The 24,998-nt window shown below is 43.5% G+C and overlaps 1 protein-coding gene across 2 annotated transcripts in view; it reads right to left on the bottom strand.

Moving 5' to 3' along the window:
• INTS7 (integrator complex subunit 7) overlaps positions 1 to 24,845 on the bottom strand; it is a 61,039-nt gene extending 36,194 nt beyond the window's left edge. Inside the window, exons 1-10 of one of the 2 annotated variants that reach the window (XM_063443852.1) lie at positions 24,681 to 24,845; positions 21,875 to 22,004; positions 17,526 to 17,672; positions 16,667 to 16,804; positions 16,251 to 16,297; positions 15,010 to 15,209; positions 10,919 to 11,041; positions 7,855 to 7,972; positions 4,180 to 4,314; positions 2,887 to 2,984 (exon numbers count right to left, since the gene is read on the bottom strand). In XM_063443852.1, the coding sequence (XP_063299922.1) occupies positions 2,887 to 2,984; positions 4,180 to 4,314; positions 7,855 to 7,972; positions 10,919 to 11,041; positions 15,010 to 15,209; positions 16,251 to 16,297; positions 16,667 to 16,804; positions 17,526 to 17,672; positions 21,875 to 22,004; positions 24,681 to 24,780 (1,236 nt within the window). In that variant the 5' untranslated portion in view covers positions 24,781 to 24,845. The remainder of the gene's footprint in view (positions 1 to 2,886; positions 2,985 to 4,179; positions 4,315 to 7,854; positions 7,973 to 10,918; positions 11,042 to 15,009; positions 15,210 to 16,250; positions 16,298 to 16,666; positions 16,805 to 17,525; positions 17,673 to 21,874; positions 22,005 to 24,680) is intronic. The other variant, XM_063443853.1, reaches the window with a different exon arrangement.
• Between the last annotated feature and the right edge of the window lie 153 nt (positions 24,846 to 24,998).

The following is a 24,998-nucleotide window of genomic DNA, read 5'->3' as shown; positions in this document are numbered from 1 at the left end:
ATGTGTCTGTGCCGCCATCTTCAGCCATGTGTCTGTGCCGCCATCTTCAGCCATGTGTCTGTGCCGCCATCTTCAGCCATGTGTCTGTGCCGCCATCTTCAGCCATGTGTCTATGCCGCCATCTTCAGCCATGTGTCTATGCCGCCATCTTCAGCCATGTGTCTATGCCGCCATCTTCAGCCATGTGTCTATGCCTCCATCTTCAGCCATGTGTCTATCCCGCCATCTTCAGCCATGTGTCTATGCCGCCATCTTCAGCCATGTGTCTATGCCGCCATCTTCAGCCATGTGTCTATGCCGCCATCTTCAGCCATGTGTCTATGCCGCCATCTTCAGCCATGTGTCTATGCCGCCATCTTCAGCCATGTGTCTATGCCGCCATCTTCAGCCATGTGTCTATGCCGCCATCTTCAGCCATGTGTCTATGCCGCCATCTTCAGCCATGTGTCTATGCCGCCATCTTCAGCCATGTGTCTATGCCGCCATCTTCAGCCATGTGTCTATGCCGCCATCTTCAGCCATGTGTCTATGCCGCCATCTTCAGCCATGTGTCTATGCCGCCATCTTCAGCCATGTGTCTATGCCTCCATCTTCAGCCATGTGTCTATGCCTCCATCTTCAGCCATGTGTCTATCCCGCCATCTTCAGCCATGTGTCTATCCCGCCATCTTCAGCTATGTGTCTATTCCTCCATCTTCAGCTATGTGTCTATGCCTCCATCTTCAGCTATGTGTCTATCCCTCCATCTTCAGCTATGTGTCTATCCCTCCATCTTCAGCTATGTGTCTATCCCTCCATCTTCAGCTATGTGTCTATCCCGCCATCTTCAGCTATGTGTCTATCCCTCCATCTTCAGCTATGTGTCTATCCCGCCATCTTCAGCTATGTGTCTATCCCTCCATCTTCAGCTATGTGTCTATTCCTCCATCTCCAGCTATGTGTCTATTCCGCCATCTTCAGCTATGTGTCTATGCCTCCATCTTCAGCTATGTGTCTATGCCTCCATCTTCAGCTATGTGTCTATCCCGCCATCTTCAGCTATGTGTCTATTCCTCCATCTTCAGCTATGTGTCTATGCCTCCATCTTCAGCTATGTGTCTATCCCGCCATCTTCAGCTATGTGTCTATCCCTCCATCTTCAGCTATGTGTCTATTCCTCCATCTTCAGCTATGTGTCTATTCCTCCATCTCCAGCTATGTGTCTATTCCGCCATCTTCAGCTATGTGTCTATTCCGCCATCTTCAGCTATGTGTCTATTCCTCCCACCTCAGCTATGTGTCTATTCCTCCCGCATCTATCCTCAGCTATGTGTCTATTCCCCCCGTCTCCACCCTCAGCTATGTGTCTATTCCTCCCGCCTCCACCCTCAGCTATGTGTCTATTCCTCCCGCCTCCACCCTCAGCTATGTGTCTATTCCTCCCGCCTCCACCCTCAGCTATGTGTCTATTCCTCTCGCCTCCACCCTCAGCTATGTGTCTATTCCTCCCGCCTCCACCCTCAGCTATGTGTCTATTCCTCCCGCCTCCACCCTCAGCTATGTGTCTATTCCTCCCGCCTCCACCCTCAGCTATGTGTCTATTCCTCCCGCCTCCACCCTCAGCTATGTGTCTATTCCTCCCGCCTCCACCCTCAGCTATGTGTCTATTCCTCCCGTCTCCACCCTCAGCTATGTGTCTATTCCTCCCGCCTCCACCCTCAGCTATGTGTCTATTCCAACCGCCTCCACCCTCAGCTATGTGTCTATTCCTCCCGCCTCCACCCTCAGCTATGTGTCTATTCCTCCCGCCTCCACCCTCAGCTATGTGTCTATTCCTCCCGTCTCCACCCTCAGCTATGTGTCTACTCCTCCCGCCTCCACCCTCAGCTATGTGTCTATTCCTCCCGCCTCCACCCTCAGCTATGTGTCTATTCCTCCCGCCTCCACCCTCAGCTATGTGTCTATTCCTCCCGCCTCCACCCTCAGCTATGTGTCTATTCCTCCCGCCTCCACCCTCAGCTATGTGTCTATTCCTCCCGCCTCCACCCTCAGCTATGTGTCTATTCCTCCCGCCTCCACCCTCAGCTATGTGTCTATTCCTCCCGCCTCCACCCTCAGCTATGTGTCTATTCCTCCCGCCTCCATCCTCAGCTATGTGTCTATTCCTCCTGCCTCCATCCTCTGCAATGCTGTCTGTTTACCCTATGCCCATCAGCCATGTTGTCTGTTCCCCATGATACACTGTCCTCCCACTTTCCTCATCGGCCATGTTGCCCCTGCCCACACTAACTGTAGCAAGCTTTCAAAAATCCTGGTCACCAAGGGAAGGTTTCAAGGACTGGGGAATTAAAACAGCTCCCACTGCCTTCTGCCGCCTTATTAAAATTGCCTTCCATTCACTATCTTTAACCCCCAACCATAATGAAGCTTATATGGTACCTTGCAGAAGACTTAAAATATAACAATTTATAAAAGAGGCGGCTATGTGTCTACTCCCCTAATTCCTCCATCCTCAGCTATGTGTCTATTCCCCCCGCCTCCATCTTCAGCTATGTGTCTATTCCGTCATCTTCAGCTATGTGTCTATTCCTCCCGCATCCATCCTCAGCTATGTGTCTATTCCTCCACACATATTACTTGTGGCGACTAAAGCTTGACTGTTGTTATCAATGCACAACAAAAATAAAAGAATTAAAAAAAAAAAAAAAAAAAAATATATATATATATATATATATATATATATATATATATATATATATCTATATATCAATTTAAACCCAAGACATGTTTACACTACTCTGGCCTCTGCTACGATCTATGTATAAGAAACTTAAAACAGGACATACTTATTGCTATAATTGTTTTAACTTATTGTGCTCTTTGTAATAGGGAACCTTACACACAAACCTTTAATGTTAGCTGAGCTCCTGCACTATTATCTTGGCTGCAAAGGACAAGGAGTGATTCAAGCCCAAAAACAGCGTCTTTTTCCAGACCCAAATTATCTGAATAAAAGAAAATGCAGTCAGTATTTTGCAAAACATTTGCAAAGCAAAAAACAAAACAATAAAACACAACAAATGGTTCAATAGTTAGTTGGTTAAATTAGCATGATTAATAAAATTTAACATCATGAAATGTATATGACAGGAAAATATTGCACTAAATCTATCAATGCAAATTTGGAGCATATTAAAGATACAAATAACGGGGAGCAAACAACATTCCATTGTTGGTTATGGAGTTGATCAGAAGTCTACACCACATCGTTTATGCACCTGTGGTGTTTTAAAGGGAATCACTGCGACTACTGTTCAGGTACAGTTAACAAAAGATTACGGACATCATTATCAGAGCGGAGACTCCTCTGTAGACATTACAACATCTCTCGATGTCTTCCTGCAATCTCATCCAAACAAATGCTTCCTAGAGAGAAGCACTAGTTGACGAGATGCACATGCGCGGCCAAACAGTGCATTCCTCCAATCAAATGCAATTATGAGCCGCATTTGCATGCAGGACCGAGCTTGATGCAGTTCCAAAGGCTGAAATGCCTCTGGCGGCTGTGAAAAGGATGGCCACTAGAGGTGTATTTAACCCTTCAATGTAAACATTGCTATTTCTCCAAAACAGCAATTTATTTATACACTGAAGGGTCATTATGGCAGGACCACTGCACCCAGACCACTTCATTAAGATGACATGGTCTGGGTGATTTTAATGTGACTCTCCAGGCAGAATCTGCCCCCATAGTGCATTAAAAATGTAAAAATATTAAAAGTAATACAAATAAAACAATCACATGAGGTGTGATATAAATCTACATGCTCTGCAGCATCTGAAGTGACCTCGGCAGGAATTTACTATGTATGAATTAACACTGCTGATCTTATTAACAGTGATTTATGGGCACAGCAAAAGTCATGACATGTATGGCAGTGTTTTTAGAGCAGAATTGGAAATGTTGAATGTTTGGAAGGAGAGGAAGAAAATGTGGGATTACGGAGTAAATATCATTATTGTTAAACTGGAGTTGCCTATTTAAAAAAAAAACATGCTGTGCTGCAGCTGCATTAAACCTAGATGCAGGGAGATCTGAGTAATCCTGGTAATAAATCAACGAAACATTAAGAATAATTTAAGTTCAGGAAAGTAAGGAAAAAAAACATCATTCATATTATACATTGAGTGCAAACTCACCTTTATCCTGGCAGGAAGACACAATATTTGTCAGAACAGTCACACCATGAGCTGCAATACCCCGGTTACTATGGTAACTGCACTCCTGTGCAAGTTTAATTAAATCTGAATACCTTGCAGGGCTGGGTTTGGTGCCTAGAATAAGAAGGAAAATAAAATAAATGTTATCCCGGTAGAAAAAGGTAAATCCCTATAAAATAGGAAATGTAAACATTCTGGGTTTTAACATGCATCATGAAAAGATGAAAAATGCATCAGTGAACTACATAGGGCAATTTTTTAATATATCATTGCTCAGAATTAGTCAAAAGATGTACACGTGTTAGACACATGCAGGAGCAGTGAGGAAACATTGTTACGACATTGGGTAACACAACTCAGAGATTTGTAAGAAGCCGTATAGAGTTAGTAAGCCTTGTTCCAACACACAGCTGGGTGGTGACACAATAGTCAGACATCTTACAATCAACAATAAACATGGTAATATTAAAATAGCACAGCGAGCTGATGGAATTTGGTTTGTCTAGTGTCTGCCAGTGGAAGTATTTTTGAACCGATGGCTAAATGCGTGGATCACTATTGCAAAACTAGTGTGGATACTTTACCTTTCTGCCTGAAAGATACCCAGGATTTCATTAACAAGATGAAACAAATCTGTTTTACAAGACTCCATTATTCTGGATACTGCGGATATTAAGTACTTGTCACCGTGATTCCACATATGGAGGGGATACAGGGAACACGGATGATGCTATCACAATCAATTAATTTCTTCTAGAATTCGTGGAGCTACTACTCATATCCAATTACTTCAAATTTTATAAACTATTTTATTTTCAAATTGCCAGGACCACTATGGGTGCGCGCCCATAGCACCCTCCTATGCCAATTGCTTTATGCATTTTTTTTTGGAATTATAGGTAAATTCAAAGATAAATTGATTTCTTACAATAGGTATGTGGATGACTTTTTTTTTTTTTTTTTTTTTTAATTCTTTATTTTTTTGTGCACATATTAAACAAGGTAGCAGGCAATGCCACAACAGCTCTTGCCCGCCGAAATGTCAACAATCAATAACACAGGTAGCATCAGTAAACAGTGCACATTTTATATTTATATTCAGTTAAACAGTCGTGACGGTCAACGCTTCTACCCTATGTGAATGTGTGGTCTCGGCTATGTTCTTCGCGTGCTTAAGTCACCTAGGGTGTCACCCCCTTCCAGTCAGGCAGACGTGTGAGCGTGGTAGTAAGGCAGTCTGTATAGTGGCATGGGGGGAGGTTGTATGTATAATAAGTATGCGAGGTTAGTTACAGTCTAGCGTTGGTCTCGTAATGTAATGTGGAGGCCCCTATCTTTGCAGCAGTAGTCTTCGTAACTTGTGCGTGCGGTTGTCAGAACATGTATGGTGTGACCTTATAGATGTCAGTAGGGCCCCTTTTGTGGGGAGGTCATCGTCCTTTAGAGGATTAAGCTGAGTGGTGTAGACAGTCAGTCTGGTTTGCATCAAAGAGGTAAAAAAAAAAAAACGAGTAAGAAACATCAGTCTCAGTATAAGGTATACAAGTCCCAAGGTGTGTTGGCTACGTTCTTCCTGGGCAACGGAGCAGGTTGTTCTCCCGAGTCGGGTGCCCCGTCTCACTTCAGGTCGTGCCCTTGGCAGGTGGTGTTCCCCGAGACTCCCTCGGAATGAATTCCGGTATGGTTGCAGGGTTCAGCCTGGACAGTCCTGCTCTGGGTGTCGGTGCTGTGTGTGTGAGTCCTGCTGCCGCCAGGATGGATTCCAATTCTTCGTAGCTTTGAGCCTTGTGGGTGGTCCCGTCATGTGTGAAGGATACTGCTCGCGGCGTTCCCCAGCGGTAGGGTGTCTCTTCGGCCCGGAGGTGCTGTAGAAGTGGCTGCAGTGATTTCCTCCAGGTAAGTGTACTCCTGGTGAGGTCCGGGAAGAGTTTTAGTTCTGTTCCCTCAAACATCAAGGGAGTCTTCCCCTTTGTAGCGGTCAGGCGGGTAGTTTTATCAGTCAGCGACTGGAAGCGGAGTATTAAATCCGCTGTTGCGTTTAACGGAGCCCTTGCTGGCTTCGGAATGCGGAAGAGTCCATCCAGCTTTATAGACTTGACCTGTTTAAGGGGTTTCAAGGTCCCGAGGAAGCGTCTGATATAATGGGGTAGTTCCGGAAGAGTTACCGTGTCCGGTATTCCCCTGATTTTGACGTATCTCCTTCTCAGGTCTTCTAAGGCGTCCAGCCGGTCAGTAGTGGTGGTTTGTCGCTTTTCTAGGTCCAGCACCTTTTGTTCGAGCTGTGAGAGCCTGGAGTCTTGTGTACTCGAGCGGGTTTCAAGTTGGGCAATTTTAGCCGCGGCTCCTTCTATGGCCTCTTTAAAGTAGGCCATGTCCGCCGCCAGGTCCTTGCGTAGCTCCGCCAGCATTATTTTTATTTGATCCGCGGTGACCGGGTCCCCGGTTGGCCTTTTGTTGCGGTCCGGTTCGGGTCTGAAGGCTGCACCTTCCATTAGTTCTGCGGTGTAGTCCTCCGAGGAATAGGAGGAGAAGTCATCTGGCGGCGCCATTTTGGGCCATGCGGCCTTTTGCGCGTTCTGCAGCATGTCTCCAATATCCCTTCCAGGGGGGCCTTTATCCGCTTTCACTTTTTTATTTTTTCGGCCCATAGTCAGCCTGTTGTTAACAGTGTCGTATGTGGGTTTTAGAAGATCCGATTCCCCGGTATAGGTGTAATCTAGGTTAGTGCGAGCCGGAGCTCCAGGAGATGCGACTGCATATGATAGCTTTGGTATTTGAGGGACTCATCTTCTCTGCTTGAGTGCAGTGCCTTGCTCATTTGCAGGGAAATCACAATATAGTTACTCACATCTGAAGTCAAAATAGTATGGGAAGGGGAGAATTAGTTATGGTGCTTGGAGTGTTCCTTTAAGCAAGTAGAAGGATACTAATACAGGCTAGAAAGTGGCCAAAAAGTTGGTTCCTTGCTGCTGTAGAACTACACCCATAAATGCTTTGCAATGAGCATCACAGGAGCTGCAGCTCTAAAATAGTTGTGGGACACCCTTTTGGTCACCCCTGTTCAACAGTAAGGATGTGGAATTCTCTGCCTGAAGAAGTGGTTTTATCAGAGTCCATACAGATGTTCAAACAGCTACTAGATGCATACTTGCAAAAACAGAATATTCAAGGATATAATCTTTCAATGTAGGGTAATAACTGTTTGATCCAAGGATAAATCTGACTGCCATTCTGGGGTCAAGAAGGAATTTTTTTCCTAGCTTGTTGCAAAATTGGAAGTGCTTTAAACTGGGTTTTTTGCCTTCTTTTGGATCAACAACAAAAAACAAATGTGAGGAAGGCTGAACTTGATGTACGCAAGTCTCTTTTCAGCTATGTAACTATGTAATGTAACTTCAAAAGCAAAGAATTATGGGAGTGCTAACTATACGTTTTAATTGCTCAACAATTGAAAACTTTTTTTTTAATGTTGGCTATAAACACAAAGTGATTACAACAAATACAAGTCCTTGAGAAGCGTTCACATTTCCGCATACATTAAGAAACGTATCTATAATGGCTTCAGTAAATGCAGCCCCATCATTGTTTATGCCTTTAATGACTGACTGGAAGTGAAGCCATTTATTAAATCTGGTGTTCATATTACAGACTTACCTGGAACAGCATTGAAGAACTGTTTGATGGCTATGCTCCCTGACAGAGTGGAGAGAACCGTAAGCATACCAAGCTTCAGACTGTCATACGGTGTTTGAAGTGCACATTCGCAGAGAGCCTGCAAAAGAAAATACAAACTTAGAATATAAATCACACACACCACTAGACTTTTATGATGATATTAATCAAGGGATGAAAAAATACAGCTGAAAGAGACAAATGACCAACACTCAAATATTTTTCAATAACGAAAATAATATCCAATGAGACACACTAGAATAATAGAAAAATGTAAACATATCGTTCCTGGTTACATTATTTAATTTTGTAATAAGGCAACACTCATACCCCAGATTGATATGCCTAAGGATGAGAGAAAATTTTCTTTAGCTTTTTTAACTCAATACAATACTGATCATAATAAAATTAAAAGATGTCTACAACAACATTGGCCGATCTTATTACAGGATCCAGTGTTGGGGACCACTCTACCACAATTACCCACAGTCATTTATAAAAAGAATAGGAATTTTAAAAACATGTTAGCTCCCAGCTATGCCCTCAAACTAAGAAATCAAAAGGCCACTGAGACATCAGGATCCTTTAGGGGATGTAACACGTGTAAGGCTTGTACCACCAGCCATGTACCTAGAACAAACCTTTTCTGCAGTTACAGTACGGGAGAAGAGTTTAACATCAAAAGTGATATTGGTTGCCACACGGACTTTGTCGTTTATTTACTGCAGTGTCCATGTGGCAAGCAGTATGTAGGCCGTACAAAGAGGGTTCTCAAGATAAGGTTCATGGAACACCTCAATAATATCAAAAAGAAGCTTGAGACTCACTCTGTACCTACCCACTGTAATACATGTCCCCATTTTTCTTTTTCCAACTTTAAGTGTGTGGGAATTGAGAGAGTATCACCTTACTGGAGGGGAGGAGATAGACTCAAGAAACTATCACAACGTGAAACCTTCTGGATTCATAAATTACAGACTCTTCGCCCCAAGGGACTAAATCATGACATAGATCTCATATGTTTCCTTGACTAAACTTGGTCTTAACCCTTGGGTTATCCCACGGCGGTGCCTTTTTCTTTTTCTTTTTGTCTTCAATTTTCTTACCCTCCTTTATACAAGGGTTAAGAAATTTGTATCTCGTGAGATAAACTCGCATTATTACAATTTAAGGAACAGGTTCACTGAAGGTATTTAATAGAAGGTTATTACCTAATTTTTAGGATTTACCATTGGGATCACTTTGTACTATGGAGACTATGATTAAAACTTCACCAATACACTAAATATATAGATATACAGTATTAAATAAATTCACATAATATGGGTTGACACCTAAATTGTATTTGATGATATAGTTCATATTAAGGTGTTTTCACAGATGTATATACCTTGTAAATATATTTTCTTAATTGTTTTTTTGAGTAGTGAAATATGAATTATGCACAGCACTTATTAAATTGCCAGTTGTCTATTAATATGACGTCATTATATACTATTATTATTTTTTCTTACATGCTATTGATAATTAAACCGTAAGATGACTTACGTGGTGGACTAGTTTAATCTTATATTAATATTACATTAGAAAGTTTCAAAATATTGACAGTATAAACGGAATCAGACTATTTTTCTATTGCACTTTATTGAGAAAAGACAAATTGAGATTTCCTAACATTGAATTATAATGGGAGGGTATTGGATTGATACTAAACTGATTTGTAAGTTCTGTATCCTTCAAATCTAACCATTCTGATTGCAATTACCCTTTGTCAAAAGGAGTTCGCCTGTTATAAACATGTTATACTGCTCATTAAAGGACCACTCTAGGCACCCAGACCACTTCAGCTTAATGAAGTGGTCTGGGTGCCAGGTCCAGCTAGGGTTAACTAATTGTTTTATAAACATAGCAGTTTCAGAGAAACTGCTATGTTTATCAATTAGTTAAGCCTTCCCCCTAATCCTCTAGTGGCTGTCTCACTGACAGCCGCTAGAGGCGCTTGCGTGATTCTCACTGTGAAAATCACAGTGAGAGCACGCAAGCGTCCATAGGAAAGCATTATGAATGCTTTCCTATGTGACCGGCTGAATGCGCGCGCAGCTCTTGCCGCGCGTGCGCATTCAGCCGACGGGGAGGAACGGAGGCGGAGAGGAGGAGGAGAGCTCCCCGCCCAGCGCTGGAAAAAGGTAAGTTTTTACCCCTTTCCCCTTTCCAGAGCCGGGCGGGAGGGGGTCCCTGAGGGTGGGGGCACCCTCAGGGCACTCTAGTGCCAGGAAAACGAGTATGCTTTCCTGGCACTAGAGTGGTCCTTTAATATCAGGATTGCTATATCCTGGGCGACCTCTAGATGGCAACCTGTTTAACTGCTTTTTCTTATGAGTTGGAACGCACAGGGCAATGGAACGTGGAAGTACAAACGGAGTGTTACTTCCGGTTTCCGGTTTCATCGGTTGGCGCCAGAATTACTCGTCGGAACATCTTCTCCACACCAGAACTAATCTGATGGACATTTCACATCTGAACCGGGTCATCAATCAAGGGTAACTCCCACTGGATCCACCAATGAACTGAAGGCTTAGGCCTATTTATAGAGACTTATTGGGGGGGATAATGTTGTATGCATTTTTTGTACTGATTGATTTTATTGAATTGTATTTTGGTCCCTGAGGAAGTTCCTTTGCATAGGAACGAAACGCGTAGGACCTCGCTTTTGCTTTTATTTTATCTAAAATACGGCTACAATTTTATAGCCTGTCTTATTACAAATAAATCTGCATATTTATCATACCTACCTCTATTGAAGTCTCATTCCATCTTTGGTCCGCTTGGAGTTCCAGTGGACAGTGGAGACGTACAGCCACCCAAACCAATTCGGGCAGGCTTTTATTCTGGCGATTTATTCACTTTGATCTCGTGAGTGCAACATTGTATAAGCGCATTGTCTCTCACTTTGCTGTATCACACTATGTTTCTTTTTCTGTTCCTGTTCTAGATTATGCACAGCCGTATCTCATTCCCTTTTGTGTCTACACTCATACATACATACCTGAATATTTTCTCTGCTCCATGTGTGGGGGGTTTTGTTGGCCAATAACTTCAGGTCCTGAATAGCGAGTCTTTTCACTGCTCTTCTGGGATCATTTTTTAAATATTGCAACAACAGTTGAATCTGCAAAGAAATTGAGCTTACAGTTTGGAAGAGGTTATATAAAAACAAACAACCCCCCAAACGTCAAGTGCACCTGTTAAGGATAAATCAACTTACCTTAAATCGCCCCCAAAATATTGAATGCATCATAAATCATTATAAATGTTGTATTTAATGTAAATTATTGAGATCTTAACCTCCATGCCAGCGCCATCTTCTGAGCTTTGGGTGTTACTGACGTCTGTGATTTGCTCTGCACCCCACAAGTTGTCCAGTCAATTTATTTTCTATATGGTATATGTCTGTCATGCACTGGTCCTGCCTATATCATTTTCCAACTAAGGGATACCTGTTCTAGACTAGCACCAGGTCAATCTGCAGGCTCCTTGGGCACAGGAACCCCTTCATAGGATGCCATTGTTGACTAGCAACGTAAACAATCAGGTGGGACACAAAATTTGACTTCTAATAATCTTGGTCTGGTTTCCGATAAACTGTCTTCTAGCTACATAAGTGTTTAGAATTACGGTCCCCAATGATTCTTGGAAGCTGCAGCATTAAAATCTATTTCAATTCATGGTCGCCAGGCACCGTATTTACATGAATCAACTTTCATTAATGCCACAAGCTTTGAGTGTGAAAGGATAAAATCAATATTCCTAAACCACAGTGTCTATGTGAAAGCTGGTAAGTGGACTCCTGTCTCTAGGGTAACCAATTAAGCCATGCTTGTAAAAGCTTAGAGATACTTTTGTAACTGATTGACATTTGTGATTTTTCCTTTGGGCTCCTTTCTCTATCTTGTCTTGGTCTGCAAGGAGGCTGTGTGTTTATGAATGAAATTGAAAGATGTTTTGTATCATTAATATTACATTCACTAATGTAAGCTGAGTTGATATCATGAATAAGGAACGGGGAAAGCTATGTATGATTCAAGGTTGGAGTGAAATATTCAATTTTCTTTTCCCTTTTAGCGAACCAAGTCCCAAAAGGATGTGGTTGCGGTGTTTGTGTGTAAAATAGAACAAACATTTACATATATTTTTTCACTGGACTGTTAAAAACTCCTATTAAATTATTAGGCACCCCATGATGCATTTCTATTGTCTGAAACATTTGCAAACACACCCCTTCTAACCCCACCCAGACTTTCTGTGGCTGTCCAATCACGGACTTCCCAATGCAGCTCAATGAGAAGTCTTTGCAATGAAGGTGTTCTGGGTAATTGCCTGCCTCTTGAGTTTAGCTCCACTAAGCTAAACAACCAGGAAGTAACAGGACTGATTGTCTGACAGCCACGGGGGTGTAACAAGTTAATTTATAAAAGTGCCAATTTCTATTGCAAACAAACAGTCTTCACATATAAAGCATTTCAGAAAGCTAAAGTGATTCAGGGGTCTGGAGGATCCCTTCAAGTTAAATGTATTTATTTTGCTGAACTGGGCCAAAATATGGTGGAAAATGTATTTTCTTTAAGTGATATTGTTAAAGGGGACCTGCCATGCCCAAAACCACCCATGCTCTTTTGAAATAGCATGGAAATGTAATCTGTATATCGTGCTAGTAGTTTTACTAACAAATGTACAGATTAAGAGAAAAACCTATTTAAACATAGGTCTTTTCTCCCACTTATCAGTCAAAGAATGGAGCAGGTGGTAGACTGTAACTGTAATGGCATCTTTGCGATGAATGACATCCATAGGAGGATATTTGGTTACATTAATCATATTTTGTCTCTATTCTCCATTGGTTTCATTTTTTTGGAATTCACATTTTTTTGTTATATGTTTTGTATGGGGAGTTTGATCTATGACAATGGGCAAAGTTTAAGTTCCCATTCAGTTGCTTAACTAATTTACAGATCAATTAAAAGAATACCACAGAAGGGCACATAGACATCTTGGAGAGCATATGAACAAAATGATGGAACCTGTATATTGAGACCTGAAAAAAAACAAAAAAAAAACAATGCGACAAAGGGGAGCGATAAGAAAGGAAATTGGGGTAAAAAACAAACAAACCCCAAAACAACCTTAACAGGGATGAAAGTGTCACGACAGGTTCACATTACATGTGATTAATGCAGGGTCGGACTGGGAAAAATAATTCGGCCCGAGCATTTTTTTTTATCACAGTGGCCCACTGAGAAGGGAGCAGGGCCAGAGGGGGTGTGTTTTGTCATCACCAATGGCAAGCATTCCCCCTCTCAAAGTTAGCATGTTGGTTCAATGCTCTTGCTTGGAGTTAGCATGTTGGTTCAATGCTCGTGTTTGGAGTCTGCTTGTGGGATTGCCTGTGTGTAGAGTGAGCTGATTGTGGTGTGATGTTGCGTAAATAAGTCGGTTTCAGTTGTGTTGTGTTTGTAGGGTAATGTGTGGCTAGGGGCTGTAAAGAGTGTGTATAGGGAGCAAATGTAGTATGTGTCTGCTTACAAGGAATCTAGTGTGTGCATAGGGGATCCAGAGTGTGTGTGTGAGTGTGTGTGTGTGTGTGTTACATATAGTGTGTGTTTGTGTGCATAGAAGATTCAGAATATATATAGGGATTTAGTGTGTGTAGATGATCCAGAGTTCTGTAAGGGATCTAGTGTGTGTCTGGGTTAGGGTGCTGTGTGTGTGGTGGGGGGATATACTAATGTACCTGTATTTTTTATCCCCCCTCCTCCCTTCTTAAGCCTGGGAGGGGGGACCGTGCAGCCATTCCTGGTGGTCCTAGTGTTGAGAGTGAACTCTAGCCATGGTAACCGCAGCAACGCTCCGACCTCACGAGAGGAACCCGGCAGAGCTGCAAACCAGAGCTCCCTGGGTCGTCCTCTCCCTCCGCAGCTGGCGGCCGCCTGTCAGTGCCTGTGAGGGAGATCTTTGATTTCCCCACCGGACCATGAAGGCACACAGCAGGGCAGGCGCTCGGATAGTGCTGGTTCTGCATGGTCCGACAAGGGAGATCTTTTGATCTCCCCTGTTGGCCTCGGCCCATGGCCATCGTGTCCCACCGGGCATTTGCCCGGTATGCCCGATTGCCAGTCCGGGCCTGGATTAATGTGATAATAAAATATATGAGAGGACCACAAGAAAGTTGGCAAGGAATTTTATTATGGGTGCAGTTTGGAGAAGTTGCTAAATATTTCACATCAGATGACAACAAAAACTACCAAAAGTAGCGAGAAGTAGAGCATGTCTTGATTACTTGGGCAATTGGGTACCTTGGAGCACTATAGAATCGTAAGCAGAAACATATTGTTGTTTCCAGAGTCAGAAAATTTGCTAGTGGGGCAGTTGAGGGAGCTTTGTCCTATGGTCTGCAAATGTACTCAGAAACCATATCTACATTTGAAAGTGAACTAAAGAGTTGTTCTACTTTTAAAGTACATTATATATTTTGCCAATTTTAAATTTGAGACCGGAGCAGGGGCCCAATACACTATATACAGTCAAGTGCTAAAAATACTATGGATTTTAGAAGACTGTAGTCTGCCTTCACTTAATTGTGATCTGTGCTTCATTGTTCACGACCTGACAGGTTTTTCCACGAAACCTCCGTCAGAATGACCTGCACATCATCATGGAGCACTGAGAGATCTGTGCAAGCCCAAATAGCACAGACTGCTTCCCAAAACTCCATTGCCACCAATTACAACCAGAATGTTGTGATTGTCATGAGCACTCTCTCATCTTACCCTACAGTCACCCATAAACACCAGTCCAGACCTGGGGATACAATGCTGAGCTAACAAAATACTTGCACAATTCCAGCCTGTTGCCTCACTTCTGCACACTGACAGTAGACCTTTGACAAACGTACTCCTCTTCTAACCCACAGAAGCATGGTAAGAGAATAAGAGGACTTGACGGTCCTCCCATATCATGGTATTCAATTATATTAGTATGCATCACATCAAACTACTCCCAGAATGTTCAAAACACAAACACTTGTTTTCCCTCTTTTTCTTTGTGGTTTAAGATTTACAAGTCAAAAAAAGTTCTTATTACCTGTTTTGGAATATCTACCAAGGAAGATGCAGCCAGCAGTGTAAAGGTGTGCAGCGTTACAATAACCATTTTCGTAGAAGGATAGGAGGTTACCAACTGCTGCAGAAGTTGACGACTGTTGGATGCCAAAATGGCATCATGGTGCATGTGCTGGAGAATTGGAATAAGCTTCAACTTCAAGTCTACAGGGGTGGCCAAGCCTACACATGACAATAAGAGAGAACAGCAATAACCACTTGAAATTAAGTATATGTTAGACGCATATAGGTTTACTTATGGTGTGTACTCTGTTCAATTGTGCATGAAAGCATTCATGTGACACTTTCAATTTATTATATTTTTGGTTTCAGGCTACGGCTGATGATCAACTTATGATGCTCTTAAAAGGCCTTATATTTCAAGCGCTTTACTACTTGCCAGACCAGGAAGGAGCCCTCCAGACACCATAACAGAAATTAAGTTTCTATGGTGCCAGGAACTCATGAACAGTTTAACCCCAAAATCTGCTCGCCAGAGTCATTTCGCTCTGCCCCGTCCAACATCCACTTTTTGAAAATCTTTTTAAAAAAAAAAAAAAAAAACTGAAACCTTGTACTGCTATGTGCAGAGGGGCAGCAAACTGGCTTTAAAACTGATCAGTAGCTCCTCATTCATAAAACGACTTTAAAAGAAAAAAATAATGTCCGCGCAAGGGACATTATTATGATTTATTTATGATTTTTATTATGATTTTTAGCAGCTTCTTAACATGGCATTGAGGAGGTCACGTAATGATGTCAACTAGTGATGTCCCGAACTGTTCGCCAGCGAACATAGCTTGTTTGTGGCGAATGCGGCGGGCGAACATATGCGATGGTCGGTCCGCCCCCTATTCGTCATCATTGAGTAAACTTTGACCCTGTACCTCACAATCAGCAGACACATTCCAGCCAATCAGCAGCAGACCCTCCCTCCCTGACCCTCCCACCTCCATGACGAATAGGGGGCGGACCGACCATCTCATATGTTCGCCCGCCGCGTTCGCCACGAACAAGCTATGTTCGCCAGTGAACGGTTCCCGGCGAACAGTACGGGACATCACTAATGTCAACATTTCAGACCAGTTATTAAGTAGGTAGCAGTGATTTAAATACTAAGAAAGTGGTTCTCCAAATAAAAGTCACATCTAGCTGGCAAATATAAATATAGGTTACATGAAAAACAAACAAACACCAACACAACATGAAACCACAAATACATACCTTGGATCATTTCACCAATTTTGTTACAGATTCCGGTAGCAAAGTCCCTGGTAAGAATATAAAGCAAGCAAAGGGAGACCCAAATATTAGAAGTGTTAAACATTGCACACTGTATCCACAGATATTCATCCTAACATGATGTGAACAATTCATTTTTACTTTATGGCAAACAAAGGCAAATCATGGCAATCACAAATGGAATTTTAAAAAAGCCAGATCATAGCAGACATTTAGCACAATGGAATATATTAAGCATTATTTTAATAATCCAATGTGAATTTACATTTTCAGATTTTATAACAGGAAAAAAAAAAAGTATTCACTAAAAAGCTGGATCATAGTCATTACAAATGTTTAGCCAGGGAAATGCCAATACACATAAAATGCTCAAGCTCACTCACATTCCAAATACTTACTTTGACTGTGCCGAGAAGTGAGCAGCAGCAAAAATAGACGCCTCAACCTCCACATTATCATGGGAATCTAAACTCTGCCGTATACTGTGATGTGCATTTTTACGATCCGGTATTATGGAGGCCATGCTGCCTAGCATTCTGCAAAACAGTAGAGGATACAGGTAAAGCAAGAGAACAGAAACAAACTACAGGAGAGCAGCAAACAAGGAAACTGCAATTTGTTACACGCAGTACAATACAGTAGCAAGATACAAGGTAGACATTTAGAACATTCCAACTCTGATTGCTACAATAGATGAACATTAATGTTAAAGGGACACTATAGTGTCAGGAAAACCACTTGGTTTTCCTGCCACTATAGTACCCTGAGGGTGCCCCCACCCACAGGGTCCCCCTCCCGCTGAAATCCCCTTCAGCGACTCACCCTTTTCCCCCGCCGGGCTCCCTTACCTCACCTCCCCCGTCGACGTCAGCATCCTTGTCTGACTTCACCGGTGCCGCATGTGCGGCAATGCCACACGCGCATTCAAAGTGTCTATAGGAAAGCATTTTTCAATGCTTTCCTATGGACGCTCTGCGTGATTGAGGCATAATATGCCTCAATCATTGCCGATGCGCCTCTAGTGGCTGTCCGGAATACAGCCACTAGAGGCTGACTTAACCCCAGATGTAAACATAGCAGTTTCTTAGAAACTGCTTTGTTTACATCAGGCAGGGATAACCCTAGAGGGACCTGACACCCAGACCACTTAATTGAGCTTAAGTGGTCTGGGTGACTATAGTGTCCATTTAATCTTGCAATTTGTTGGTGAAAAGTATTTATATATAGTTATTATATAGTGTTATATATAGTTATTACCTCAGTGTAATTGCTCTGGCAACAGGGTCATTGCTGTGAATGACAGAGAAGATCCTTTTCACAAACTCATCCACATTTAGGATTTTTTCCAAGTGTTTCTCACTCTGTTGGGTGACTTTCAGCACACAGAGACGAAGAAAATTGTTCCTGAAAGATAAATTAGAATACTCACAAAGTGAACAATATTACAAGCATCTGTGAAATAAAACTAGTAGACAAATATATTTAGTAAAAGAACTAAAAGGGAATTAATTGTCTGATATTCCAAAAAAAAACAAAAAAACAATTGCAACACTCAACTTTAAAAAAAAAATAAAAAATTCCTCTTTATTGGAATTTTAAATATAAAACATAAGACAAAAACCATACATTAACACAATTATCTACCATAAGTATCAAATCGGTCATACAATGCTTAAAGCGGCACTGTCATGCCGAACTTACCTTTCCTCAATCTCTTCCTCTTCTCCCCCTCTCTCGGGATCGGTTATCTTTTTCTTCCTGTCTTCTTTAGTTTTCTTTAAAAAAATCATAAGACAAAGTAGGGACTCTTTGCCTTATGGAGGATTCCTCCGCTTGACCAGCTCTGACCAGTGGAGGAGCAAAGTGTGCTTCATTTCCGCTGGTCAGAGCAATTTTCCCATAATCCTTACCTTTCCTCTGTGTTCCCGCGATGCTTCCTGTCATTTTAGACGAAACTGCCGAATTGCGTTCTAACTGAATGAGAACAGGTTGTTCGTTTCTTTTAGAACGCAATTCGGCACTTTGTTCGTATCGGAATTTCATTCTAATGAATGAAACTCCGATCCTATTCATTGCCGCGGCTGCATCTTGCAGCCGCTTAGTAGATAACTCCCTAATTCCCACGGTATCAGGGAGCTATCTACTAAAAGGCTGAAAGACCTAAATTGGTCTTTCAGCCAAATTTACTAATACTAAGTAAAGATTACTTAGTATTAGTAAATAATATGCCCCTACTCGCTATATCGCGAGTAGGGGCATGTGTAGTAAGCAGTGAGAAGCCTATAGCTGCTCACTGTAAAAAAACAAAAACCTAATACACCCCCCGCACGGCTGGTGTCCTGCCCCCACCCCTGGGTGGGTGGGGGCCCTAAATAAAGATAGGGGGGGACCTACTATCCTCACCCCCCCGGCCCCCACCCCTGAGCGGTGGGTGGGGGTCCTAATAAAACAATAAGGGGGGGACCTACTGTCCTCCCCCCGTGGCCCCCACCCCTGCGCGGTGGGTTGGGGCCCTAAATAAAGATTGGGGGAGACCTACTGTCCTTCCCCTCCCCCACGCCTGGGCAGTGGGTGGGGGCCCTAATAAAACAATAAGGGGGGGGACCTACTGTCCTCCACCCCTGCGCGGTGGGTGGGGGCCCTAAATAAAGATGGGGGGGGACCTACTGTCCTCCCCCCGGCCCCCACCCCTGAGCGGTGGGTGGGGGCCCTAAATGAAACACCCCCTACCCCCCCAATCAAGGTGACTAGGGGTCCCAAGCCCCTTGTCACCCCCCCCCACCCAAAACAAACTATCCCCTACCTACCCCCTCACCCTAAAAATAGTGAGGGGGGAATAAAATAACTAACCTGTAAAAAAAAAATTATTAAACTTACCATTTGACGTCTTCTTTTTTCTAAAATCTTCTTTCTTCAGCCCCCAAAAAGGCCAAATAAAAATCCATCATACCCGTCGCACAAAAAAAATAAAATAATCCTTATTCGCCCTTCGAGGGCACGCCGCGTACTGAGCTCCGCAGGGCGGGTCAAGGCTTATAAAGCCTTGCCCCGCCCAGCAATTAGGCTTAGAACACTCTGATTGGTTGGTTTAAGCCAATCAGAGTGCTCTGTGTCATTTTACACAGCGTGGGAAAATGCAAAAGAACTTTCCCACGCTGTGTAAAATGACACAGAGCACTCTGATTGGCTTAAACCAACCAATAAGAGTGTTCTAAGCCTAATTGCAGGGCGGGGCAAGGCTTTATAAGCCATGACCCGCCCTGCGGAGCTCAGTACGCGGCGAGCCCTTGAAGGGCGAAAAAGGATAAAAAAAATTTTGCGCTCGTTTTTTTGATGGATGGTATGATGGATTTTTATTTGCCCTTTTTGGGGACTGAAGAAAGAAGATTTTAGAAAAATGAAGACGTCAAATGGTAAGTTTAATTTTTTTTTACAGGTTAGTTATTTTATTCCCCCCTCACTATTTTTAAGGTGAGGGGGGTAGGTAGGGGATAGTTTGTTTTGGGTGGGGGGGGGGGGGGGGAGTTGACTAGGGGCTTGGGACCCCTAGTCACCTTGATTGGGGGAGGAGGATTTTCATTTAGGGCCCCCATGGGCCGCTCAGGGGTAGGGGGTGGGGGCGAGGACAGTAGGTCCCCCCCCTATCTTTATTTAGGGCCCCCACCCACCGCTCAGGGGTGGGGGCCGGAGGGGTGAGGACAGTAGGTGTCCCCCCCCTATCTTTATTTAGGGCCCCCACCCACCGCTCAGGGGTGGGGGCCGGGTGGGGGGGAGGACAGTAGGTCCCCCCCTTATTGTTTTATTAGGGCCCCACCCACCGCGCAGGGGTGGGGGCCAGGGGGGAGGACAGTAGGTACCCCCCCCCTCATTATCATTATGGCCCCCACCCGCCACACAGTGGTGGGGGCTGGAGGAGAAGGACAATAGGTCCCCCCCCTCTCTTTATTTTGGGCCCCCAACCACCGCTCAGGGGTGGGGGCCTGAGGGGGAGGACAGTCGGTCCCCCCCCCCTCATTATCTTCATGGCCCCCACCCGCCTTAGGGGTGGGGGCCTGGGGGGCGGACAGTAGGTCCCCCCCCCTCATTATCTTCATGGCCCCCACCCGCCGCTCAGGGTGGGGGGTAGGACAATAGGTCTGCCCCCCCTTATTGTAATTTTTTTTTCAACAGTGAGCAGCCACAGGCTGCTCACTGTTTAGTAGACATGCCCCATACTCGCGGTATAGCGAGTAGGGGCATTTGGGAGATTTTAATCTCCCTTGTGCTATTATGGTGGTCAAATTGACTCCCATAGAGTGAGGGGGGGACATGGGGGGCTTATGAAGTGGCAGGGAGCACTGCTGCCTGCCGCTTCTATCTTTACATATTACAAGGAGGGAGCTGCAAGCCGGTAGCTCCCTCCTTGTAACAAACTGAACGAACAAACTAACACTGATACACAGTGTTAGTTTGTTCATCTGATTTTTTTCTATTCATTCATTCGTCTGTCTGATGAATGAATGGATGAAATTCCCGTTCGCATGTCCAGGTGTTTCACTGGGCATGTGCGGGAATCTTACAGTCTGTCTAGTGTGGGCAGATGACGTGTCCCTCAAGCACTTCACCTACCCACACAAAGATGGCGGGGCAGAAGATACAGATTTAAAAAGAGGTAATCTGGGGGGCTTAGGGGTATTTGGGGGTGACTAGTGGGTCAGTTGGATGTAGTGGAGGCGGGAGGGGAGTTTAAAAAAAAAAACAGGATTCGGCATGACAGTGCCGCTTTAATAATATTTAGTTTGGTTATTTTTAACAAAAGAATGAGCATGTGGTCAATCTATATTTACGATTATAATAGTACATGTAGACAGAACATAAGACAGAAACCAAATTATAAAACATAACACTAGACATAAATAGACATATCTACACTACAAATAGAGTGCTCTGGTTCGAGGGGATGAGGGGGGGGGGGAGGTTTGTGTCTTTTTCCTAGACTTCCCTTGGATTTATAAGATATTTTATTTTAGCATATTGATTTTTCAATATGCTTATTAAGAGTCGGAATATGTTTTTTCCATACTTAGTTGATAACATAATTGATGTTTAATTAAGAACCAGTCAGGTTTTGATAGGTTTTTCCAATTTCTAGTTATAATTAATTTGGCTGCAGTCACAATCAACATGTGGAGTAACAAGATCAAATCTTTTTTTCCCTCATACTAGGTATATTCATATGTAGAAGCATCAGATCTGGTCCAAGAGCTATCGTAGTATTTAATATTTTATTTATTTCTTCCGACATCCTGCCATAGTTCTTTAATGATCGGACACTCCCACCCAATATGTAAATAATCTGCTTCCTTTACCCCGCATCTCCAACATTCAGAGGAGTGGTTAGGAAATATTTTATTGCTCTATTTAGGAACCAAGTGCCATCTGTTTAAAATCTTATAATGTAACTCATTTAAATTCAGACAGTGAAGATTTTTATTTACAAACAGGATTGATCTACACCACTCTTTATGGGAGATTTGCAGACCCAAGTCATTACTCCATTTCGCTGCAACACCCAACTTTTAAATAAGTGACTTCATGCCTGAAAAACAAGCTCAGAAAATACCTACCCAACTCTGAACACATCAGCAAGCTTAAGGAATGCGGAATTGATCAGGATGGGGAATGGATATTTTTGAAATAATCTTGGAAAACGCACAACTGCTTCACACTGCTCACCAAGCTTCCCAGATCTTAATCCTGAGAAAAAGAAGAAGAAAAATGTTGATTTATTGTACATTTGTGGCATATCAATCATGTTATCTGTCATATATCAAATAATGTACATGAAATATGAATACCACACAGTTGCACAGAGCACCACACATTCTAACTAGTTAATGCAAAAATCAGTATTATGGTTTAAAGGGACACAATAGTCACCTGAACAACTTTAGCTTAATGAAGCAGTTTTCGTTTATAGAACATGCCCCTGCAGCCTCACTGCTCAATCCTCAGCCATTTAGGAGTTAAATCCCTTTGTTTATGAACCCTAGTCACACCTCCTTGCATGTGACTTGAACAGCCTTCCATAAACACTTCCTGTAAAGAGAGCCCTATTTAGGCTTTCTTTATTGCAAGTTCTGTTTAATTAAGATTTTCTTATCCCCTGCTATGTTAATAGCTTGCTAGACCCTGCAAGAGCCTCCTGTATGTGATTAAAGTTCAATATAGAGATTGAGATACAATTATTTAAAGGGACACTCCAGGCACCCAGACCACTTCTGCCCATTGGAGTGGTCTGGGTGCCAACTCCCACTACTCCTAACCCTGCAACTGTAATTATTGCAGTTTTTTTATAAACTGCAATAATTACATTGCAGGGTTAACTCCACCTCCAGTGGCTGTCTACTAGACAGCAACTAGAGGTCACTTCCTGATTTCTAGCAAGGATTTTCCTTGCTAGAGCGTTGCTGGACGTCCTCACGCTGTGTGAGGACCTCCAGCGTCGCTCATTTCCCCATAGGAAAGCATTAAAAATCTTTTTCAATGCTTTCCTATGGGAAGCGCTAATGCGCATGCGCGGCATTGCCACGCATGCATATTAGGTCTCCTCGGCCGGTGGGCGGGATCAGTCTCGCCCACCGGCTGACGGAATCAGAGGGAGGAGCGGCGCAGAGGAGGAGACAGCGACGAGGGACATCGCCGCTGCCTCAGGTAAGTGACTGAAGGGGTTTTCCCCCCTTCAGCAACGAGGGGTTGGGGGTGGGAAGGAGAGGGTACCTCCTTACATCTGTTTGAAAGTGAAACCAGTTTTTCTTTTCATGCAGGCTCTGTCAATCATAGCCAGGGGAGGTGTGGCTAGCGCTGCATAAACAGAAACAAAGTGATTTAACTCCTAAATGACAGTGAATTGAGCAGTGAAATTGCAGGGGAATGATCTATACACTAAAACCGCTTTATTTAGCTAAAGTAATTTAGGTGACTATAGTGTTCCTTTAAACAGAGAAATGTATTAGACAAAAAAAATTATATGAGAGGGCTGCAGGTTAAAGTCTAACTCTCCCAATGTACTGAAGGTACAATAGACTTATTATGACGTTATCAGTTATGTGGTTCTAGAAATTGGGTATTTTACATGGATTAATGAGATGTCTCCATGCAATCTACAATTATAATAAAAGGTTTCACATACATTTTGGGGATTTAGATCACTTATTAAAAGATACATTTAAGTATTTGTTTCACAGGTTTTGGATTTCTAGTCACACTTTGCAGGGTTGCTCACTAAATTCCAAAATGTAGTGAATTTAAATCTGTGATGGAAAACTGAAGGAAGACTAGTCTTTGCAGATCAGCTATTTGTTGCTCAGTTTTGCAATTTAGATTTTAAACCTGTAATATTCGGAGTTGGGTTAATAATCATATATGGGGGTTTGCTCACTAAGCATCGCATTGTGATAAATTGAAAACCGAACTGCAAATTTCAGGGGGAAAAAAGTTTTGGAAAATTCGCCAATTCTTTTCTAGTCATAACTAGGAATGGATTTATCCTTTATTTTGCAATTTAGTTTCAATTCATTACAATTTGCGGTTTAGTGAACACACCAGTTGTTTCTTCATTGTTTGAGTATGTCACTCACATTTTGAAAGAATTTAGTGTGACCCAGGCGCTCAGGGTAATAACGTGACCCAGGTGCTCGGGGTAGTAACGTACATGACCCAGGCGCTCGGGGTAACAACGTGACTGACACCCATCGTCTCTGCTACTCTTAACGAACAACGACGACTTCCCACCCGGACTGGACCCGAACGCCTTTAGGGACATAATTCGCACTACTAATGCCAGATTTCACCACGTTTACACTCAGGAGGGATGTAAACAGCTAGACTAACTCCCGGGGGCGATGCCCCTACCGTTCAAATAGAAACAGTTGACGAACTTCATTGACACCCTCCCCAAAGGACGAGCGCTCACCAGACAACCGACCATATTTGAGGACCCAGGCGCTCGGGGTAACAATGTACATGACCCAGGCGCTCGGGGTAACAATGTACATGACCCAGGCGATCAGGGTAATAATGTGACCCAGGCGCTCAGGGTAGTAATGTGGCCCTCGGGGTAATAATGAGGTGTTTATTAATCACCTTGAGTGCGTGGGTCACATTGCTTTTTGTATGGTGAGAGCTGGGCTGTTTTGGTGTGTTTTACAGTTCTTTCCCTAGACCATGGGTCCTCAAACTCCGGCCCCCCAGATGTTGCTGAACTACAACTCCCATGATTCTCTGGCTATCTATGGAATTCAAAGAATCATGGGACTTGCAGTTCAGCAACATCTGGGGGGCCGGAGTTTGAGGACCCATGGTCTAGATGTGGCCGCTCAGTATAATAACATCACTGCATGGCCAGCCCTTCCCAGCATGCTCTGCTGCTACCTTTGTCCAGCTCCATCAGGGCCGAATTAGCATCCAATTCCTGCTCCCCATAACCAGCGTCCGCCAAAAAGGACCTAGCCCCTCCGCTGCCAGACGCCATCCTCCCGGTAACCCCCGGTAACGATTCAGCCACGCAAAAAAAAACACACACACAAAAAAACTACACTCTACACCGCCATCACGCGCACACTGCGCATGCGCGAGCGGCGGGCGCCCTGCTGATGACGTGAGGAACAGCTGAGAAACCGCTCGCTGATTGGCCGAGCCCAGCCCCGTCTCGCGCTGTCCTTTGTAGTGCGTCGTGGTTGGGTGGAAGGG

Source organism: Pelobates fuscus, chromosome 2 (assembly GCF_036172605.1).
Source record: "Pelobates fuscus isolate aPelFus1 chromosome 2, aPelFus1.pri, whole genome shotgun sequence".
Lineage (NCBI taxonomy): Eukaryota > Metazoa > Chordata > Amphibia > Anura > Pelobatidae > Pelobates > Pelobates fuscus.
This window is presented reverse-complemented; position numbering and strand designations above follow the sequence as displayed.